The sequence below is a fragment of the Psittacula echo genome (genome assembly GCF_963264785.1).
Source record: "Psittacula echo genome assembly, chromosome: 20".
Taxonomy (NCBI): Eukaryota; Metazoa; Chordata; class Aves; order Psittaciformes; family Psittacidae; genus Psittacula; species Psittacula echo.
Genome location: NC_137756.1, coordinates 3420005 through 3441910, shown reverse-complemented (window position 1 = coordinate 3441910; position 21906 = coordinate 3420005). Strand labels below are relative to the sequence as shown.

The window sequence follows — 21906 nt, the reverse complement described above, 5'->3', positions numbered from 1 at the left end:
AGATGTTACCTAGAGGGATATTACTAACAGTATAATTCATATCTATGATCTTTGCTCTATATCACCTTACATTTCACTTGCATTGATTTCATATTCACTAAAATGCTTTTTTGTTCCCCTCTAGAAAAATAAAATCACCAGAAATTGGTGGAAAAGACTCCAAGATGTCCATTAATTTGGATGAGTTAGAAGCCATACCAAAGTCTCTACATCCTTTAAAAGGCTTTGAGAAAAAAATGAATAGAAGTGAATTAAAAAGCTTAAATCTATTCAGAAATCTGAAGAATGAAACATTACAGAAATTGTATGCAATTCTTGAACTGGGAATGAATCCAAATCATGATTATAAATTAAAGGAACCGTATAATAAGGAAATAATTGATGAAATCTATACCTTCACATCAATGCAATTACAGAGTGACTTTAATGGGACTTCCATTTTCAATATAATGACCCAGTGGAAAGAAATTCAGAGTGCTTTAAAATTAGCTACAAGGATTTGGAATCCAGTTCTGCTAAATATTTCTAATTTTAGTGCAGTGCACGCTAAGGATGCTCTCAAATTTTTGCTCTCCACTAGTGTGCCATCCTCTCTGGAAGACTTCAGAGACCATTTAAATGGAATGCAAGAAGTGTCATCTTTGTTTTCTGGTGATCTCCTGAAGCCTGTGTCCTACAGAAACTTTCCAGACCAGCTCCTAGCTCTCCAGAAGCTGTTTTTTATAATGACAGACAAAACCATAGGTTATCAGTACCTACTGATGCCTGTGTTTGAGCTGATGCAGAAAGTAGAAAGCTCCATGGGTGAGGCCCGGTGGGATGAGTTGAATGCCTATTGGCGCTTTGGGGAGAAACTGAGATCAATGAAGTGGAATAACACAGGCATCAGAGCCTATGGGCAGTTTTTAGATGTATTAAATAGTCATTTTCAAAAGCTCAATAATAATTCAAATAGTGCTTTCAGTGAGCAATTGGATCAGTTGTCAGAATTTATAACAGCCGTGTTTAAAGAGTTTGGGGAAAACTCTGAAGTAGCCAATATCTCACTCGTCACTCAAGCCATACAAAAGACCTTGTACATATTAAAAGACTTACAACTGAATTATAATGTCAGCAAATTAAAATCTATAGATCTTTTCTTTAATTTTGACAATAAAACCTTTGAAATCTTCTCTGAACTTCTGAGGACAGCAATGAAAATCCTTCGTTATACAAGTGCCGGGGAAGCTTCCAGTGAAGAAATAATGAACCCTGTCTATAACCTAACACGTCTTCTACTACAGGAGTTCAGCCAGTCTTCCTTACAGCACAGTACTGCACTAGAGGCAAACATTTGGCAGATTTTGCATTTAGCCTTGAGGCCTTTCCTTGAGAACAGCAACAATGGTTATGGGCCATCCCAGAACTGCTCTGCTCAAGACGTACTCCACATAACACTAGAGATGCTGTTTGAAAACGCCACTCTAAGTGAGTCCTTAGCCAGGAGCCCCTGCAAAGCCCTCTTTGATTCTGTGGGCATGGAGGCTGGAACAGAGCAGAATGACACCTTTACAGACATGTTCCGGCAGGCCTTAACAAACCTGAAACTGTCTCCAGACTTTGCTGGTCTCTACAAGAACGGCAGTGGCCACTTTTCCAAGGAGCTGTCGTGCATCATCCGGTCTCTGCAGTTTTCTCTGAGCATCCTTTCTGAATTAAACCTTGTCTCCGAGCTGGAAAGCTCTTGGGTAGAGGAGAAGACGAGGGCTCTGGCTGCTTTCACAGAGGGGTTGTTGCAGACTGATGCTTCCTGCCCCATCCCAGTCCAGGATGTGCGTGATGTGCTTCCATCTCAGCTTTTGAACATGCTCATTCCTCTCATGCTGAATGAAACAGTACTGAACTCCCTAAATTTCTCTGACAGCTTAACAGACTGGCATAGGCTGCCTGTGTTTTCCCATCTGTTACTGACTCTTTCAATGAGGAACAGCAGTATACATGAACTGCTACAGGTGGGTAGAAAAGCTTCCAACCAGTCTGAGTGGGGACATTTCTCACAGCTGTGGCATGCCACTGGCAACGTGTTGACCACCAAATGGAACCTAACAGAAGTGGATGAATACATGAAACTCCTGGAAGTTATGAGGAAAGCTCTGATTCTTGTGGACTTTGGGGTAGCTCCTGGGAAAACGTTAGTAGATCACATCTTTCACAGTTCTAGTGGCGGAATTAAATCCTCAAATCTGGATGATTTGTATAGTTCCTTAAACCTCTTTTTCAATTCCACTTCTCCCACAAACAGCACTCTGGACCTAGAAAGAATATTTCCAGAAATACTACCACTGTATGAAGGTGGTGGTGAAGGATTGTTCTACCCTGATCCCTACGGAAAAGAAAATCAAGATATTCTAACCATGGCTGCAGTGATTTGGAATCGGATAATTCTAAACGGGACTCATTTTAATACAGAGAAAGCATGGGAGGCTATCAAAATGATTGCACTTAATGCAGTCTCGCTTGAAGACACTGAAAATTATCTCAGCACAAATGAAAAAGTATTGTCATTATTTTCTGACTTCTTGTTGAGCCCTGTCACTTCTGAACATCTTGGACAACAGCTCTTATCCCTTGAGCAGCTTCTTGCTACTCTGGCAAATGTGAATTCCAGTGATCATTATCCGCTGGTCTCTTCTTTATCTGAGCTAATGGAGAAACTCCAGAGTTCCCCTCATGAAAGGCAGGCAAATGAACTTCGTGCTTTCTTGCATATTGCTGAAGTACTCCAGTCCATGAACTGGGATAGTACAGATGACCTCATTTCCCAGTTACTTCTAGACATGCTGCAAGATCAGTTCGCTACTATAAAAGATTACTCCAGCCTTCCTTTCAGCAAGGAACTGGAGCAGCTGATAACCTTTACATTCTCCATGTTCGAACTGTATGAAGACGACTCCAGAGGAACCAACATCTCCACATACTTGCAGGCCATGCAAAGGGGTAGCTTAATTTTAAAAGGTTTGCAGAAAAGCTATAACATCAGTGAGCTTGAAACTATCAACCTATTGTATGATTTTTACAGTAACTATACCCAGAGACTGATTGAAATATGGAGAGCAGGAATGGAAGTCCTTCATGATGTCAACTTAAACAAAACGTTCGAAGAAAAAATGGACGTTGTCTATAATTTCTCACATTTACTGCTGCAGGAGTTCAGCCAGTCTTCCTTACAGCACAGTACTGCACTAGAGGCAAACATTTGGCAGATTTTGCATTTAGCCTTGAGGCCTTTCCTTGAGAACAGCAACAATGGTTATGGGCCATCCCAGAACTGCTCTGCTCAAGACATACTCCACATAACACTAGAGATGCTGTTTGAAAACGCCACTCTAAGTGAGTCCTTAGCCAGGAGCCCCTGCAAAGCCCTCTTTGATTCTGTGGGCATGGAGGCTGGAACAGGGCAGAATGACACCTTTACAGACATGTTCCGGCAGGCCTTAACAAACCTGAAACTGTCTCCAGACTTTGCTGGTCTCTACAAGAACGGCAGTGGCCACTTTTCCAAGGAGCTGTCGTGCATCATCCGGTCTCTGCAGTTTTCTCTGAGCATCCTTTCTGAATTAAACCTTGTCTCCGAGCTGGAAAGCTCTTGGGTAGAGGAGAAGGCGAGAGCTCTGGCTGCTTTCACAGAGGGGTTGTTGCAGACTGATGCTTCCTGCCCCATCCCAGTCCAGGATGTGCGTGATGTGCTTCCATCTCAGCTTTTGAACATGCTCATTCCTCTCATGCTGAATGAAACAGTACTGAACTCCCTAAATTTCTCTGACAGCTTAGCAGGCTGGAACAACCTGTCCAGACTCTTAAGTGTGGCACAGGATGAGCCCCACATGAACGACCTGCTGCAGAGACTTCAAGGCACCTTCAGCCTCACCAAATGGCATTATTACTCAAGCTTCTGGGATGTGGTTGACGGTTTCCTAAACACCCAAACGAATCTAACTGAAGCAGCTGCCTTTGTAAAGTTGTTCAAAGCAGTGGTAAATAACTCTGCCAATGATGTGTCAGCTCTAGAAATCACAGAAGCCATTCACTACATTCTCAAGAGGCTGGACTTCTCTGATCTGCTAAATGAATTCAATATAAGTTCCAGCTTGGCTTTTGTCTCCAACAAAGCTAGTTTTGACACTGTGATTGATATTGTCGCTCATCACTTCATTGTCATGGCAGAAAACCTCTACAACAAGACTGTACCTTGGACTCAGAGTGACCATTCTCTGTCACCAACCAGTTTGATCACACAGTAAGTTTGTTTTTTGGGTATTGCAATAGCATTTATGGGTGGTGGCCACCATTCTCATTCCAGCATGACAAGTATGTAATTTTCTTCCAGTGGAGCACCTTAAGCCCACAATCATCATAATTTAGGAGACTAGCTATAAGGTGGGTTAAATTGAAGAAGAAATTTGTCATTGAACTGAACATACAGCTAAAAGTGGGACTTTCAAAAATCTTCTGGTTTAGGGTGTATCAGTTCACAGTGAAAGCAGAATCCTGTAGGAGGTTTGCTACCTGCGGTAAACTCTTTGGAAACCTCTTCTTTATGGTATAACTCTCTAATTTTTGATTCTCAATCTCCCCTAGGCATTGCTTTCCAACTTTTCCTTGTATCCACAGTGAACCTCTCAAGTGTGTTTTCTAATACATATGGTTTGAGTGTGACTGACAGCTTTGGGAGATGAAAGTAAAAAGAATTGATGAAATATAATTGGGAGGATACCTACTTAGGAGGTGTCATGGGAGACACATGGCTTCATCTGGAATTCTTATTTACGCTGCCAAGGAACAGCATCTACACAGCTGACAGGCTGCTCACTAATGCACCTTGTGTCTGAAAGAGAAGCTGGTTTAAAATCCTATCTTATTTTCCAGATTTCTGTTTTTAGAATTTGAAAACACCATCTTACAGGTGACAGTGAATAACAGCTATAACCCCTACCTGATGTGTTTAATAAATACCACTGAAGCTGAAGACAGCAAATTGACAGGTAATCATGATTTCATTAATGTTGCGGGACCTCAGCTGGAATATGTTGTGCCTGTCTTTCCAAAGTGCTTTGTCTAATGCTGAGAAGGAATGGTGTTACATTATTTTGCCTGCTGGCAATTAACAGGAGCTGTGAGACTTCAGGACACAGACTCCTTCTTTGTTTGAGTTATGTCATATTGTGAATGTAAGTTTTCCATCCAACTCTATCCAGAAGGCATGTCTACTCTTCGTGATGTGATGACAGGTGGCTGACACTCAGATAAAGAAATCTTACAAATAAGAAACCTATATTCCCTTCACAGCTTTATGTACCTGTAAGATGACAGGAGTTATTTTTGAGAGTTAACATGGTATTTCACATAGATATTCATCATATGAGCTTATTGTAGAACCTGAGAGGTTTATCTGCTCACAGAATATAGTTACAGCATGTACTCTGAAGGGCGCTATCGGAAGTTCTGTTATCAGTGGGGTGTGGATTTCTTTCAGATCAGAGCACCTGCTCAGACTGGACCCATTATAATCCAGATTACAACCTAGGTCTTGGTCTGTGATTTCAGAGGCCATGACAATGGTTTTTCAGAGGCCATGACATGATTTTGAGCCACGACCATTTGGTGGAAAACATCAATGATCAGTAGGCCTCAGGATAAAAGTGCTGATATTCGCATCTGCAAAGCATCTGCAAGTCTGGTGTTTTTGTCTCTAGTAACTTTTGTTTTCTTCCTTGCACAGAAAACATCACACTACTTTTGAAGCAAACCCATCTGAAAAAGGACTCTTTTATGCAAAATAATACCTCTGAGAAACATTCATCCATACCAGAGCTCCTGAAGCTAAAAGTGAGTCTGCTTAAAATGCTGACTTGAAGGACATCATGCAGTGATACATGAATGTGCAATGGAGGTTTTGAAAAACAGAATATGGAAAAAAGTTTCTTAAAAGAATAGCTGATAAAAACTAGGACTGAAATTATCTTTTCTGCCTGCTGCCTATATTTAAAGGTCACCATCAAAATAGGCTGAGGATCTTGTCCTTATATGAGTCCCTACCAAGTGTACACCCATTTTTCTGAGAAGGCAGAGGTGCTCCTGTCCTTCCACTTTGTCGGCTAGAATGGCTTCTGTTTTTCACCAGCCATCCCAAAAGGATGAACGCTGCATAGGTTGCCAGTGGCAGCATATTCATCGTAACTCAGTACAACAGAAGTTTTAAAGTTCAGTACGCTGAGATTTAGCAAACCATTGTGAAGAGCAGAGATCATTCTGGGATGCTTCAGCTTCATTTGAGGTGTAGGGAGGATCTTTTGAAGGTACAAATAGTTGGATACCTCTGCCGTGCCGAAAATTGTTCAATACCCAACTGGTAGTTTCAAACATGGTTTAGTTACCACATGTCCTTTTATCCCTAGATGTCTCACAGCACCATAATGGTTTCTGAGATTAAGCACCTAAGCAATAGCGACTCAGGGATTTCCCTCACCAGCTTTGGATTTGGCAATGCCTCGTTTGAATAAAATGCTTCTTACACCATACGTATGTCCATGACTGCAGTAATAACATGCGTGCACTTTATTGTGTAAGAAATAGAATTTAGAACTCTTTCTTTTAAAACAAACAAGATAACCGTATGCAATGCTGTTACTGCTTAATATTTCTGTAACAATAGTATGACAAGCTGCAGTGTGACAGATACTGATAGGCGCAAACCAGAAAATAGTTCTTGCCACGAGACACTGATAATGTAACTACTGATGTCAGACAAGAGTAGGCAGAGTAGGCAAAGGACTATAATTTTACACAGATTGGCAGATGTGGAAGTCCTGACTTGTAGCCACCTGTGTTTCGTATGCTGTAGTACAGTTGACCAGGTGGTATCTGAAAAGTTAAACCTGTTGCACGAGGTAGATTTATTTGGTCTCTGGGAAGATTAATTGGTCAGCAGGTAAGTCCAAATGGACTATTGCTGTGTATGCGTGTTGGGCAGGGGAAACGATATGTTAAGGCTTGCAAGGTTTATAGATCCTGTGCAATGTTGCGTAGCGAGGTCTTCTAAAACTCATGTAGGAATGATTGTTATAAACTGGAGACATTTCGAATGAACAGAAAATTTAATACGTATTTTTAATCCTAAAGAAAAATGGAAAGGGACAGCTAGACTTTTAAAAATCTGCCTTTTATAATTCTGTCACCTAAATGGTGTTTGTGCATTTGTTTTCCTTTTCACAATTTCTTTTGAAGATATCTCGCCTCCGGGATCTGACAACAATTCTTTGTGACTATGAGAGTTTTAAGTCAATACGGGACATCTGCCATCTCCCTAATGTTAGTTTTGGAGAACTGTGTGGACAGGGTCAATCTTATGCGCAGCTCCTCCACACTATTGAACTGAGCAATCAAGTTGTGACCAATGTACTGAATCACAGAAGAATCTCCCAAGAGCTTCAGAATGTACTTATTGGGGATGCCACGAACATCCAGACACAAATGAAGTGGTGAGGCTCTCACTCTGTCTTAAACTGCTTTAGTATTCTGTTCATGAAATGGCTTCTTGTCTTCTTTCCATATTCTTAATTTTGTTGGTGGTTTTGGCTTTTTCCAATTTAGGTTTCAAGAAAGTGTACCAGAAATCGCTTTCTTTCAAGAGATTCCTCAATATCTGACTGCTTTGAATTCCATATTGAACATCACTGAGAATTTAACATACTCTAACAAACAAGGTAGTTTTCTGTATTTACTTTACAGTGTGGGAAATACGATTACTGGTACCATACTTTCTGCTGAAAATCCCAAAGCTTCCTTAGCTGCCAGGGAGAAGTGATATTAATGAAATAACCATACACCAAGTCCTTGGGATCTTTTAGCTAGGGTAATTCTGAAGCCTGTTCTATATCATCCTTTGTTTCCCATACAGCCCAAATAGTTCTTTGTGCTGCAAGTCCCAAATCTTTGTCTTTGAGCAACTTTTGCCATCACTAGACCTGTAAACTTAAGCCCACAAATCAGACTTCAAAACCTAGGAAATATGACTGTATTTTGAAAGTTTTTGGGTTTTTTTATCAGCAGCTATGTACCACACTTCCATACTTAACCTAAAGTCCTCTCTGTGTCCTTAAGATAGCTGTATGTCTGGAGGAAGCAATTACATCAATTGCTCTGTGATTGTTCTTTACAGAAAAGTTAAGAGATGTGTTTAAAAACATAGACCAGCTCAAAGAAGATCTCAAAAACACAATAGGAATGTCCACAGCCAGTATTGATGCTCTTCTGGAAGCATCTCTCCCAGAAAACAGCAGTCAGGTAAGTTTGTGGTCATCCTTGTGGGAGGTCTTGTTGCTTTCTTGCTCTCAGACCATGAAAACCAGAATTTGCTAGTGAATACAGCTAAGCAGATCAGTGCATGCATGACAACACAAAGAGAGGTGGATGATCCCATAGGGATAGACAGCATAGCATGTTATGGATCAAAATGGCCATCAGAAGTGCAATAAGAGCAGTCATTGTCATCAGTCCAGCCATAGGAGACCAATAGCCATATGGTCTCTTTGGCTGTCACCAGCAGCTGATATGCAGCCAGGCACTGCCTGGTAAGTGATTGCTCTGATCTGCAGCAAGAGGCCAGTTCACTATAGCAGACTAATGGGGACTGAGTGGGATCCTTGGTGGGGTCTTCAGTGCTGAGAAATCATTGTAGTCCAGATGGAAAAGCACACTTCTAACCATGTGAGAGAACTCAGGATCCAGAAATAGCCTCCCATAATAAGGGATGAGCTTGCCTTCCTCAGCCTCCTGCACAAATAGAGCTCTAGATGCTTTTCCCCTTCCCAACCATCTTGTCTGGACTGAGCACACTTTTTTCCAAACTTCACATGCATCAGTCAATGGGAAATTGAAGCCACAAAAGCTTTTACTTCTGTGCAAGCTGGGCAGTAAAACACAATCCTTAGGATTTGTCCCTTGGAGCAGGAGTAATGGGGTAGGCATTTTCTAGTTCTCAGGGTTGAAATATGACCCTGCGGAAAGAACAACAGCGAGGCAAGATTAATCCATGCATACTAGAGTGAGCAGTCTACCCCCTAACAAATCTTTTCTTTCTTTGTGCAAACACAGCTCATTTCTCAGATCCTCCAGCTGGAGTCTTGTAGCTTCCATCCTGCTGACCCACAGCTGCAAACAGTAGTGAAGGAGTTCTGCAATCTCTCTCTTTCAGAGAGGACTCGTGAGATGTACATCCTGGGGGTCACTCTGTTGCGACACTTAGACATTTACAATTTCTTATACAAGGTTAGTGCTGGATTTGTAGAGTGCTTTCTGTAGTCTTTGCTGCATGTAGTGGCTGAAAGGTCATAAAATACCATTGCAGTGGCCAGAAGCGATGCTGATTTACACAAGCCAAAGATCAGGCTTTGCTCATGCAGTGATTTTTATTGCATATCCATGCTGTGACAGTGTGGATATAAATGAGGATCCCAGCTGGTGTAAACCAGCTAACCTCATTGAAAGGCACTGGACCTACTCTAAATGCCTCCCTATCGTATATAATTTATATGCTGCACAACCTCTTGAACATTCCCCTCTGCGTTCAGGCTTCCCAAAAAATAAGGCACTGGGCTAAATGTTTTATTCCTTGGAAAGGGAAGCCCTGGAAAATTTCCTGTAAAATGCATGTTTCCAATCTAGTTGGCACTACCAAGTTAATAAATTATTCAAATATTCCATGCATACAACCATAGAAACAGCATGTAAAATTACTATTCACAGAGAAGTGAATATTGAATCCATGTTTAAAAATGCTACAGAAGTGATCCTGGGGAAGAAGATTTATTAAATGAGAATGAATTTGGCTCAGGACAAAAGTCACTCGCAGTGTTTCACATCTATGTTGTGCAAAATGATACCCCATAGTGACTTGGATTATGTTCCAGCCAATACGTGGTACACGTTTCCCAACTGTAGGTGTTCGGAAACATGCACCATTCAGGATATGCAATATTCAGGGGAGCATTTTCAAAAGCACTTGGGGATTTAGGAATACAAATCCCATTCATTTCCTATGGGACACCCACTCCCTAAGCCTCCTTACAGATTTGTAAATCCCACAATCTTTGTCTTGGAATTAACACAATACACGTATGTGCTCACAGATTCCTGCTAATCATAACTGATTTCCTTCCTGCCTCTTGTAGATGTTTTTCCCTAAGGAACTTCAGAAACCCATGGACAAGATGTTAGGCCTTCTGACAAAAGTGAAATATTTCAGAAACCAGGTTGAATCTGATGTTGATCCATTACTACAAGCTATTCATTCACTGAAAAAGCTCCGGCAGTCTAGAAATACGCCGCTGACTAAGGTACGTGTAGACTGCATGTGCTTTGCAGGCAAAACACCACTGGAACAGTTTCCACAATAATTTCTTACCTTGGAAGCCAAAGGTGTGTTAAACCATAGATTACTGAATCTCTTTTAAAGCAGCGGTGTTCTAAGAATCTCTTTCAAACTTATGCATTGCCTGCTTGAGAGAGCTTTGATTTGGAGCAGTGGGACTGCCATGTGCTCATCACAGGAGGGACACTAGGTACATATGCCATGAGAGGGACAGCAAGAACAATAATACAGAAGATGAAGAACTGCGTTGAGACGAGGGTAGACTTCCAACAAAATACTGGCAGGGATCAGCTTGTGAAAACAACTGGAGAACCCCCCGCTAAAGGCTATCCAAAACCATGCAAGTCAACAAGCAAGACTGCTCTGGCTTTAGTGTGCATTAGATCATGCCCGAAGCCTCAAGACTACCCAAAACATTGGGTACACCCCACATCCTGCTCCGACAGCTGCAGTAACATCAGCTTGTACTAATTTAGTCCAGTACTGCATCCAGTCAATGACAGCATAGATCACAGGAATTGTTTCTGGTAATCACTTTGCCTGGGCATTGTAGAACCACATGCAGTCATAGGGATGGAGGATGTGCGCATTTGTGTGACAAATTATGTCTTGTAACCCAGGGTGTATATGTGTCACCAGGCACACATTACAGGCAATTCCTGAACAAATATTATAGACAATATCTACATTGGATCTCATACCTGGAAATGAGTTTACCACCTGTGTCATAACAGAGGTTAACATTAAAAAAAAAGCATGATTTCCATGAAAAAGCCACCCTTTTTTTTTTTTTTGGTAGAGATGAACAAGCAGTGTAAAATGTCAGTCCTTGCCTTCTAATTCTGTTATTTCTTTTTTCTCTCAGAGTGGGATGCTTTTCACATGCAGGATTTTGTCTTTTTTGCAGGCGTTATTTAAACCAAGCAACTTGGGAATAACACGTGGCACATTTAAGTCAATGTCAAAAATTCTCTGTAACCAAGAGATCACACCCCTATTTTTTGAGTCCTTGCTTCCAGATTTTGGAGACCCTGTAAGCAACAGTTCTTATGTAGAGGATGTCTACGTCCAAAAGATGATGAGGAAATATGGGATTCCACAGGACTCCAGTAAGTCTGGCTTTTCCTTAAGGAAAAACATTTCAGAGCCAAGCTCTACTCTTTCCAGAGAGATACAGTGCTGAGCTGTTCCCCTGTGTGTCTTTGGAGGGCTGTAAGTGCTCATTATTTATGCTAGCAGAAGATCTGGGGGTTTATTTCCATTGATGTTAAAAGTAAAACAACCTATGTAGCAGAGCAATACTTGACACTGCACTGTTTCCCATTTGTTGATGATCTGGTCTTAGGGCTTGACAGGTCACTGCTTTTTCTTGATGTGTAGTTTTTCCAACCCTGCTGACATTATTAGCTCCTCTGAGTTCACAAAACTCCATTTAACCTTCAAGCAGAGAATCTTGGCTCAAACAGTGAGACTCTTGTTGTCTTGAGTTCAGCAACAGGAGATCTTAGGAGTGGACTGCTTTTCTTAAGACACATTATATCAGTCAGTGAAGAGGGCCCTGGAGTCATTCACTGGACACAGCCACAAACTGGACAGATGGGAAAAACCACACTGGTAGCTTTCTCATGTCTGGTCTGTTTGTGCTCTGTGCAATTTGTTTGCTTTTGTTCCCTTGCAGCACCATTTTGCTTATCCTTTTACCTGGACTTGGTCAAGACCCCAACTGGAGCTTTAATTTGGTCTTTTTTAAAACCTATGATTTTTGGGAAGATCCTTTACACACCAGATACCGTAGAAACTCGAGCAATCATGGGAAAGGTATGGCTCTTTTTACAGTATATCAGATTATGCCCACTCAAAAAGACTGTAATTTATCTAGCACAGGCTTGTTCCTCTGGGAGGCACAAGTCTGTTTTCTGACTGTTTGGAGTATTAGTGAAATTATCTTTTCCTAGTTGCCTTGCTGGTCATATGAGTCATCTTTTGTCTTTGAAAGACTCTTACCTCCAAAAATATTGCTGTTGGTCTAATATCTAATTTATTCTTTTTTAAGGCTTTCAGTTTATGAAGTTTCACCCCCATGTTTTCAGCCAATAACAGATGTGTCCCAGGACAAATGCTATAACCAGTATTGTTTGCAAGCAGACCAGTGGCAGAAGGAGAGCTGATATCCAAGACATGCTCCAAATGCCACATATGAGGCCATATTTTTAAGTACTTGCATCCAAATTTAGTTTGTTTAGGGGCATTTTGCCAAACAGATAGGATGCTAAGAAAAATCCTGAGGAAACCAAACCTGGTCTTAGCTGTTTTATTGATTTGTTCATTATTTAAAAGCTGTAAGGTAATGAATAAATGAATCCCTGTATGCTGTGGGCTTTTCTGTAGTCTAATGCAACCTTGGAGCAGATGGCTGATCTAGCCCTGAAGTCCCAAGAGTGGCTGGACAAGTCTCCTGACATCATGAATTCACTGACGAAGTTAAACCAGACAGTTCCGATGATCAAGGTATGATATCTCACCTGCCCCATCTCTATTACAGGACTGAATGGGGGGATGGATTTCTTCACTGCAAGTGGGGCTCCAGGGACCTCAGGGACATCGTAAGTCAGCTGGGGAGACCTTTCTCAGGCTTTTGACCTGGACTTCACAGTTTCTGTGCCTGCCTGCCTGTTCCTGCAACAGAAATACTCCTGACACACCTTTCCATGCGGACTCTGTTTCTGAAATGATCTGTTTGTAATATGGCCATGCTGAGGCCTGCTGGGAGGGCTCAGATGAGCAGAGAATGCTCTTCAGTTTGTAAATTAACTTTCTGCTTGATGGAGTGATCCAGCCAGGCAAGACCAGGCAAGAAATGACTTTTTCAGAAAACGAAACAGTATCTATAATAAGCATGTAGCTCTGGGTACACACATAAGAGCTAGAAGATGCCTTTGTACATCAGTGACTGTAAATAAAATTCCTTTTTCCCCTCCTAAGGAGCCTAGCCTTGCTTGGATACAGAAGGCAGTAGGCTGTAATGTTTTGCATACTTGCTTCCTGTTCTCTGCAGTAAAAATTGTCTCCTTTTCTTACAAAACCATGAAAAGTTGCTCTCTGGAACCCTAAAGCATTAGAAGTTAATTTCAGTGGCTGAAGTTCACTGTCATTTCCATGGCACCGAGAGAAAATCCAGAGTGGACTATGCGAAAGTGAAATAAAATATTCTCTGCTGACGGCACTTATTGGTGAAATAATGAACTATTCAGCCCCCAGAAGAATCTGTCTGCTAGTCTCCAAGCTAAACTTTGGTTGCCTGTGTGAATAGGACTTAAACCAGACACAAATGAAATTTACTGTACTTCTAGAATAACAAAGATTATCCATGATTTTTCCATGGGACTCACGAAGACTCAATAGACAACCCCTCTTGACTCCAAAAAAACTGCTAACTTGGACTAACATTTTCATTGCCAGCATTTCCCCATCCTGGTACACAGAGTGATTATACGGAAAGGTCAGGAATGGAGTAGGAGGGGACTGTACAAATGCTCAGTGAGGGCAAGCTGGTCTGTTGTATTTTAGAAATACACTGAATAAGCTCAAAGGGCTTCTGGTCAAACTGATGCTTTTTTTTCCTTTTTACTTGTTGACAGAACACCCTGAGGAATCCCTTTGTCCAGGTTTTCATCAAGCTGATGGTGGATTTGGATGCAGCTGAACTGCTGGCTCAAATAAACAAACTGGGTAAGTTGGTCCGCATGTGCTGCCTTCTCATTGGTACTTCAGGTCTCCAGAGTCACCAAGCTGTAGCCATCCTTTGGTACAGCTTTTCTCTGGCCAGTATCAGATGCTGTGGTGTGAGGCAGTCTCAGCTGTGATTCAAAAATGTTGTGAGCTATTGGAAAAGACCCTTAGAAAGCCAAAGCGCTTGTCTGAAGAGATGTTTCTTGTGAATGTTAGGAGGAATAGTGGGATGAGAATCTCTGCAGCTGAGTGTGGCCACTGGAGGACACTGTTTAGCCATAATTATGACTTCAAATGAGTTACCTGGGACTCTGTTGGGAAATGTGGAGAGCTCACTTGCATCACGTAAGGGTTCAACTTAAAAGTTTTCCAGAGCAGAAAAGCAAGGGATCAGATAAAGGTGCCCGGGCTCATAAAGCCAGAGGAATCATTGCAGGAGATGCTGTGCTGGAATTTGCCATTCTCTGGTGGTCTTGCACAGCCCTTCTTGGTGAGAGTTGCTGATCTGTGCTGTGGGAATCATCAGTGACTGGCAGTGGTGGATACCTGCACAGCGTGGGGATCACAGTCCCTTCCTAGTTGGTCTTAGTGTCCCTACCTGCTTTTTCAATGAGTAGCCATATATGTCAACGTCAATCTGAGTTAGGCTAGCAAACCCCAGCATAAACCAAGAGCGTTTGTAGTCTTTTGCAGTCAGAAGGGTATTTGCATACTGTTTGTGATGACCCCTTTGTTATTTCGTGAGTAGCAGCTCCTGTCTTAACTGCCCATAAAATCATCACGGTTGCAGCAGCTGTTCCATATTAGTTACACTGCATTATGCAGTCACCTTTTAAAACAGCCAGGAAACAGCAGTGCCTTTATTAAACTGCATTATCAGGTTTAGTACACACATCAGCACAATAGACATAACTTTTCCTTGATGTGCTTGCATAAACCACGTGCTCCCCTGAGACAGAACAGCTCAACAGACAAGTTGATTAGATCAAAACCCATCAGATGTGGGATGAATGGGGAGCATCATATGCAGGTCTAAAACCTCAGCAGGTTAGTAGCATCTTCTGATTTGAGATGGCTGTCACATTCCATTGCTGGCATCCTCCCAAAGGCAAACTCACGAGCATATTACTAAAGATTAACATAAAAACTGGGTCAACAACATGCCTTCATTGCACTGTTAAGTGCAGAAATGTTTTTACATTTAATGTTCACTATAATGGGGTTTTTTCCTTCCTGTCTGGTGTCATAGTGTAAAGAGCAGAATGATGTGATGATTTTTTGTTGTGTGTAAGGATGCTACTGGTTTTGCTTGTGGGTTTGGTTTTTTTTCAGATGATATTTGGCTGGAATTGCAGAACAACTCTGACATTGTGGAGCAGCTGAACACACTGGCTACCCTTGCTGTGAATGTGTCCTCCTGTGTCTCATTTAACCGCATTCAGGCAGTCAAGAACTTAGAGGAAATGGAAATGGTTGCTAAAGAGCTCTTTCTGAAGAACGAGCTTTTCGCAAGTATGTGACAGTCTTGAATCCTCCCGTAAATTAGCTTGGTATGGGGTTGAAGTCCAGCATAAGAATTTTGGCTTTCCATCAACAGTTCCCACCACACAGCAATTGATTTTGAGCCAGTGTGCATGGGACTTGCACACTGCCATCTCCTTGTGGCAGTGTTTTACACGCTCCTGTTTATACCTTCTCTTCTCTTACAGCTTCACTGTCTGTATAGAAAGCCTCTGGTCAACTGGTGTTTTCTTTTGGTTAATTCTCAGTTTGAATGACACTTCACCATCATTTAGGTTGGAAAAGACCTTTAAGGTCATCAAGTCCAAATATGAGACAATTCCATTTATCAGAAGGTCATAAAGCTGTTGAGATGTTCCAGGCAAACACTGCAATATTAGATTGGGTCTTCTCAGTCACACTTCTCATATTTGTGGGATCAAATTGCAGCTTCAGATCAGAGAATAGGAACTTATATTAATTTATATTAACTCACAGTAATTTGATGTAGTGACACAAATGTGTCTTAAGTTTTAAAGAATGCCTAATTTCTCCTCAACTAAGATTTGCTTATAAGTCCTGTGACCTGTTTGGGTTTATACCTCATAACTGAGGAGTAGATAGAAACTTTTTCTTTTCTTGTGACTTCACACCCTGATAATAGTTGTCTATTCCCATGAAAGCAGCTTTTTTCCATGATTGTCCTCCATTCCATCATATACTTTATATATGGAATACTCAGGAAAAACATTCTGTAGGGGAAAAACTTCTGTTGCCTTTATTTAAGCAAACATTTAAAAGGAAAAAAGTCCTATCTGTCAAACTGTATCTACAGCATGCCATTTCCTAACAGGAATCTGCAAAGCTGCTATGTTGATGTCTTCTGTATGGATATCTCAGCTCTGCAGGGCTTTGTGTGGGCACAAAAATAATATGTGTATAGGTTTTTATGTCACAGCATCACTGCATGACCTCTATTGATATAGTATCTTTGGGCATGTTCACAAGTGCATGTGCTGACATACCTCCCAGATATCTGACAGTCCAGGTTAACAGCAAGATTTTTCCAAATACAGCCAGTTACTCTGAGAACCTTTGGGTTTTGAATGTTCAGTGGGAAAATATTTAAAAGCTCTTGGAGGTGTATTTCACACCCAGAATCACTGGTCACATTTGGAAGTATGAGTAGCTGCAGTGATATATCGTTTCCACTTCTAGACACTTGATAAGCAGTCTACCCATCTAAGCATTATTTGTGCAGCAAAGAAATGAAATGATGGACTGTAATATAGAAAAGACATATAAAAATGAGGAGTTTCTATGTATCCCTGTGTACTGCTCCTGTGGTGTCAGCTCTGAAGGAAAGCTTTTTTCCCTTTCTATTCCAAGGTATAATTTTCAAGCTGCCTTCAAGCCATAGCAGCCCTGGACGCTCAGTTTATGGGGGCTTGGCCCTCCCTCCTGTGCTCAACTACACCATCCGAATGAGCAGCAGGATCACACAAACCACCAACAGAATCAGGGAGCGCATCTGGACAGTGGGCCCTCACAATTCCACCTCCCAGAGCCAGATTTACAGCCGAGCATTTATTTATATCCAGGACAGCATTGAAAGAGCCATCATTGAATTACAGACTGGCAAGAAGCCAGAGGAAATAGCTGTTCAAGTCCAGGCCATGCCTTACCCTTGCTACAATAAGGATATGTAAGTTTGTGTGCCTTTTGTTTCCATGCTTTGTCTAAGCTCATTTTGTCTGACTGGTGGAGTTCGCCAGCTGTACTGGTCTCCTTGATACCATCTTCACATGGCATAGAAATAATTTCATTATGTATTTTGTTCTTTTAGCTTTTTCTTTTTTTTGGTTGGTTGGTTTTGGGGTTGGTTTCTTTTGTTGTTGTTGTTGTTGTTTTCCCAAGGATCTGAACAAAAGAGGAAAGCTTGGACTCTAGTATTTAGTTTGCCTATCTTTTGCTTTCAGCACTCTGTATGTACCTGAATTGTCATGATAACTATAGGTTTTACAGCAGGTAAAATTTGCTGTCCCTGTTTGACTACGTATGGTGGAACTGAGACTTGGGTTGGCAGGATTTGGGTTAAATATGAAGTATTGGCTTGTTCTGCATGTGTTTGCATGCTGATAATGCAGCAGAACTTAGAAAATGTATTTATTGGGCAAAAAAGAGTCACTAGGTTTATGTGCTTTGTTCATGGAGATTGCTATCCAGCTGTGATATTTCTTATTCATTCCGGTGATTCTAGCTAATGATTAGTGTATAGTGAATACTTCTCAATGCAGGTGCCTCTCAGATGCCTCAAAAGTGAAGATAAAATTGTACCATCCATCTCTGCTATAATGAGGGAGGACAGAGAATCTTTTGATGTGCTGAGTTGCCAGGTTAACAGCCTGTTACACAGAGTAGTGCAGCAGTAGTCTTTGTGGGGGCCAGAGTAGGTTTTAAACTGTGAAACAGATGGAAAAGTTTTAGATCATCTTCCTTTCCATTCATCTTTAGCTAGATCTGCAGCTAGTATAAACTGCATCTCTGCCAAATGCAACAGAGAGACGCGAATCTCTCACAGCTGAGGACCTGCCCCTCTAGCAAGGCAGTTTTTGGTCGGTGTTGGAAAGCTGGCAAGATGGTACTTCCTCAGAGTTATTACCCTGGCAGCAGGTGGTGGCCAAACTGAATGGAAAGCACCCAGGGAAGGGATTTCAGTGTCTGTCAGAAAGCACTGAAGGATCTTCAGCGAATAGTATTGGTAGGTTAGATGGTCACTCCACCCTGACACAAGCATCTCGTTTGGACCTAAGGTACAGACCAGATGTAGCAGCTCTTCCTATTGAAATGCTTGTGTGTCTACTGCATGAGCTAAAAGATTATCTGGGAGCTACAGCTATAGGAGCTAGAGCAGATCCATTAATCTCCTGTGCCAGCCTGTCACTTAAGAGAGCTGGGGACCTATAACCTCTTCTCAAGAGCAAAGTGCCTGCAAGTACACAGGCAGTAAGCATTCAGACAACGTGTCAACTTCTTGCAACAAATATGTGGATTATTGCTGTGAGATAGTTTTGGACAATGATTAACTGTCTGCTCAAGGCCTTTACTACAGTGCTTATCTGCTCCTTTTCTTGCTCTTGGGCTGCTGAGAAAAATTGCTGCCTTCAGGTTTCCCTCTCCACCTCAGGTTCAGAGGGACACAAGTTTGCTCAATTATTAAAATAGCTGAAGGCTTTGGATTTGCATCCAGTAGTAGTCATAAAATGACTTTATCGATTGTTATTCCATAGTTACCATCCTGTAGGGAAAAGAAGGGACTATATATACACCAGTAAAAAGAAGATGTTGGGAAATGCTGAATTTTTAGTAGCCTAGAGATCCTGTATAACGTGGCAGCCAAAAAGACCCCAAACAACAAAGAACTAGTAGAAATGCCTCTCTGTTGTTCTTTCTCAATATGGCTTCAGTTGCATGGAAGCATTTCCAAAAGCTCTGGTTTATGGGAGATTTTCAGCTTTACAGGTAAAAAGAAATTACAAAACAAATGTAATTGTATTATTTTCTCACTGTGATTCTTTTTTTTCCCCAGGAATAACACTGATTACTTTTTTATAAGCCAGGTTTAGAAGTGAGGGAGGAAAGCGTAAGCCCTGTAGATACAGTGAAATGAATATCCTGCTTATAAAAACTTGCCTTCCATCACAAAAGGAGAAATTTACTGTTTGCCACTGTTGTCTTTTTTCTGTGCACATTTGGCACAAGGAAGAAGGTTTTAACTGAAGTGAGGAGCCAAGAATTGTGAAGCCATGCTGTAGGCCTGGATCCCTAATAGCTGTCCTGTGGGGTGATAGGACAGCACTCTGAGGGGAAGCACCTGTATCCAAATTCCAGTACCAGGAAATATGGCCTCATAACAACATTTGGTCATTATTAACAGAACTGGGAATTATGGCTGGCTGCTCGTTCCAACTGGAATGCACCCCATCAGGGAGCCATGAGTTGCCACTGGCCATGGTAGCTCCTGCTCCTGGTGCTGCTCAGCAAAACTTCCACAATGCGTCTGGAAATCCCTCTGTAATTTAAAAAAATAGAAAAGAATTTGAACAGTCAGGGGTTTTGTGAATGGAAAATCCAATGCAAGGGCAAAATAGCCATTTTTGTAATTATTAATTATACTCCCCATTTTGAAACATAAGCATGTCTTTTCCTGTGCCAAAGTATTATTCTGACAAATATATTCTGTGTAAAGCCTTAATCCCCAGAACATTTTGTATTCAGCATAAGTCTGCATTTGCCTTTTACAGGTTCTTAACCAGCGTGACCTACTCTCTTCCATTTGCTCTGATGGCTGCCTGGGTGCTGTTTATAGCTGATTTTGTTAAAACACTTGTTCAAGAGAAAGATCTGAGGCTTTATGAGGTACGGTGAAACCTTCTGGGGCGTGCAGAATTATAAACAGATTTTCCTTATTAGTGGGTAGTATGTCTCCTGTGAAATATCAAATGGAGCAAAACACGCATTAAGGAAATAATATTCCAAATACCTATTGTTTGACCTGCAGTGTTTGAATTCTGACATTGTAACCAAGCTCAAAACAATAGAAATGCAGGGAGTTTGCCCTTCAAATGGTGAGAATATTGCTTTGCAGTTCTGAACACTGGGAAATGGGGACTCCACAAAGTTTTCTGAAGATTTTAAGCTCTCTAAAAATTGACTTTGAGTCGTACCTACCGGGGACAAAGTCATGGAGAGTGACTTATTTCCTTTCCTTGAAATTATTATACTTAATATTTCAGAAAGTGTTACATATTACATCAGCTCCTCTGAAATGAAGTTTTTCATCCAGCTTGCATGTTGGAAAAGAAATGACATTGAGACCTAGGGAATTTGTTAAATTAACTCGGGTTTTTGGTGCAAACACCATCAACAGAGATGAGCAGCAAAGAACTTCTGTAAAACTAAGCTTCAGCAAGCAACAGAAGCTCGAGCAGATTTGTTTTTTATCCAGTACCATGGAGACAAATACTGATTCACCAAAATCATTTCCAGTAAAAGGCAGTCTATGAACTGTGATGAGATTGAAAATGAGTGAACCCCAGTGGCTAGCTGACAGCCCTGTTAATTTAGGGAACCCAGTTTCACTGTCTCTAAGAACCAGGGTGTCAGTAATCTTTTTAGGTGTGTAATAATCTACAAGAAGCCACCAGCACCTGTAGTTTCTTTTGGATTTATAAATACAAATTGACAGTTTTATACAAGTCTTAAGGACGTGATCATCAGCTAGTATAAATTAGCTTTCTTAGACCAAAAAAAATGCTTCCTTATAACCACGGTAGTTTATCTATTGTGTGTTGTCTTGGAGTTGTGTGAGAAATGGGTTGGTTTCAAAGATATTAAAGAGCTTTTACACTCAAGCCACTGGACCAATTAGCACTATTTTAAAGAATAACAAAAATGTTTTAGAAAAGTTACAAATCTAAGGCCAGAAGTTGCTCTGGAGCTTGTGGGCTACAGTGCTTCATACTTGCAGATCCAGTCTGTAGAGTTCTTCTGCAATAGACTGCTTTGCAAACCTAGGGCATTGTGGAAATGTGAGTGTGTGGTTTCTCCTTGGTTATCAACATGCAGTTGAGTATGAAAGAGCATGGTTTGGTTGATGCTTTGTCTAGAAACCAAAAACACCCCAGCAGTTCAGTATCAGCAGAAAGATCTCATAATGAACACTTGTCATTTGTGATTCTTTTTTTCACCTTTCTCTCTGTAGTACATGAAAATGATGGGTGTTAATGCCAGCAGCCATTTCATCGCCTGGTTCATAGAGTGTGCCATCTTCCTTCTAATTACTGTCACCTTCCTCATCATTGTTCTAAAAGTGGGTGACATCCTTCCCAAAACGAACACAGCACTCCTGTTCCTGTACTTTACGGATTACAGCCTGTCCATCATAGCAATGAGCTACTTCATCAGCGTGTTCTTCAATAACACCAATATAGCAGCCTTGGTGGGCAGTCTCGTATACATCCTCACCTTCTTCCCCTTCATCGTGCTTCTTGTCATTGAGAATCATTTGAGCTTCTCTGTGAAGAGCCTGCTGGTAAGCTCTGCTTTTCAGTAACAGGGACCATGTATGTGGAAGCAGACATTCACCTTCAATAAACTTCAGCTCTTATTATAGCTTGTGTCACAAATTGTCATGGTTGAGTGTCTTTCTAAATTCCATCAGTGAATGTACGACAGGTACGACAGGAGAGTTGGCCATGACCTATTTG

General features: G+C 41.3%; 1 protein-coding gene across 1 annotated transcript in view; it reads left to right on the top strand.

The window, feature by feature from the left end:
* ABCA12 (ATP binding cassette subfamily A member 12) overlaps positions 1 to 21906 on the top strand; it is a gene marked incomplete at both ends in the record, with an annotated part of 85662 nt that overhangs the window by 29974 nt on the left and 33782 nt on the right. Inside the window, 16 exons of the mRNA XM_080632030.1 lie at positions 125 to 4276; positions 4906 to 5021; positions 5759 to 5865; positions 7264 to 7517; positions 7630 to 7742; positions 8198 to 8322; positions 9133 to 9306; positions 10209 to 10373; positions 11316 to 11517; positions 12087 to 12226; positions 12797 to 12916; positions 14047 to 14137; positions 15470 to 15649; positions 17027 to 17342; positions 19942 to 20056; positions 21402 to 21731. Of these exons, the coding sequence (XP_080488156.1) occupies positions 125 to 4276; positions 4906 to 5021; positions 5759 to 5865; positions 7264 to 7517; positions 7630 to 7742; positions 8198 to 8322; positions 9133 to 9306; positions 10209 to 10373; positions 11316 to 11517; positions 12087 to 12226; positions 12797 to 12916; positions 14047 to 14137; positions 15470 to 15649; positions 17027 to 17342; positions 19942 to 20056; positions 21402 to 21731 (6700 nt within the window). The remainder of the gene's footprint in view (positions 1 to 124; positions 4277 to 4905; positions 5022 to 5758; positions 5866 to 7263; positions 7518 to 7629; positions 7743 to 8197; positions 8323 to 9132; positions 9307 to 10208; positions 10374 to 11315; positions 11518 to 12086; positions 12227 to 12796; positions 12917 to 14046; positions 14138 to 15469; positions 15650 to 17026; positions 17343 to 19941; positions 20057 to 21401; positions 21732 to 21906) is intronic.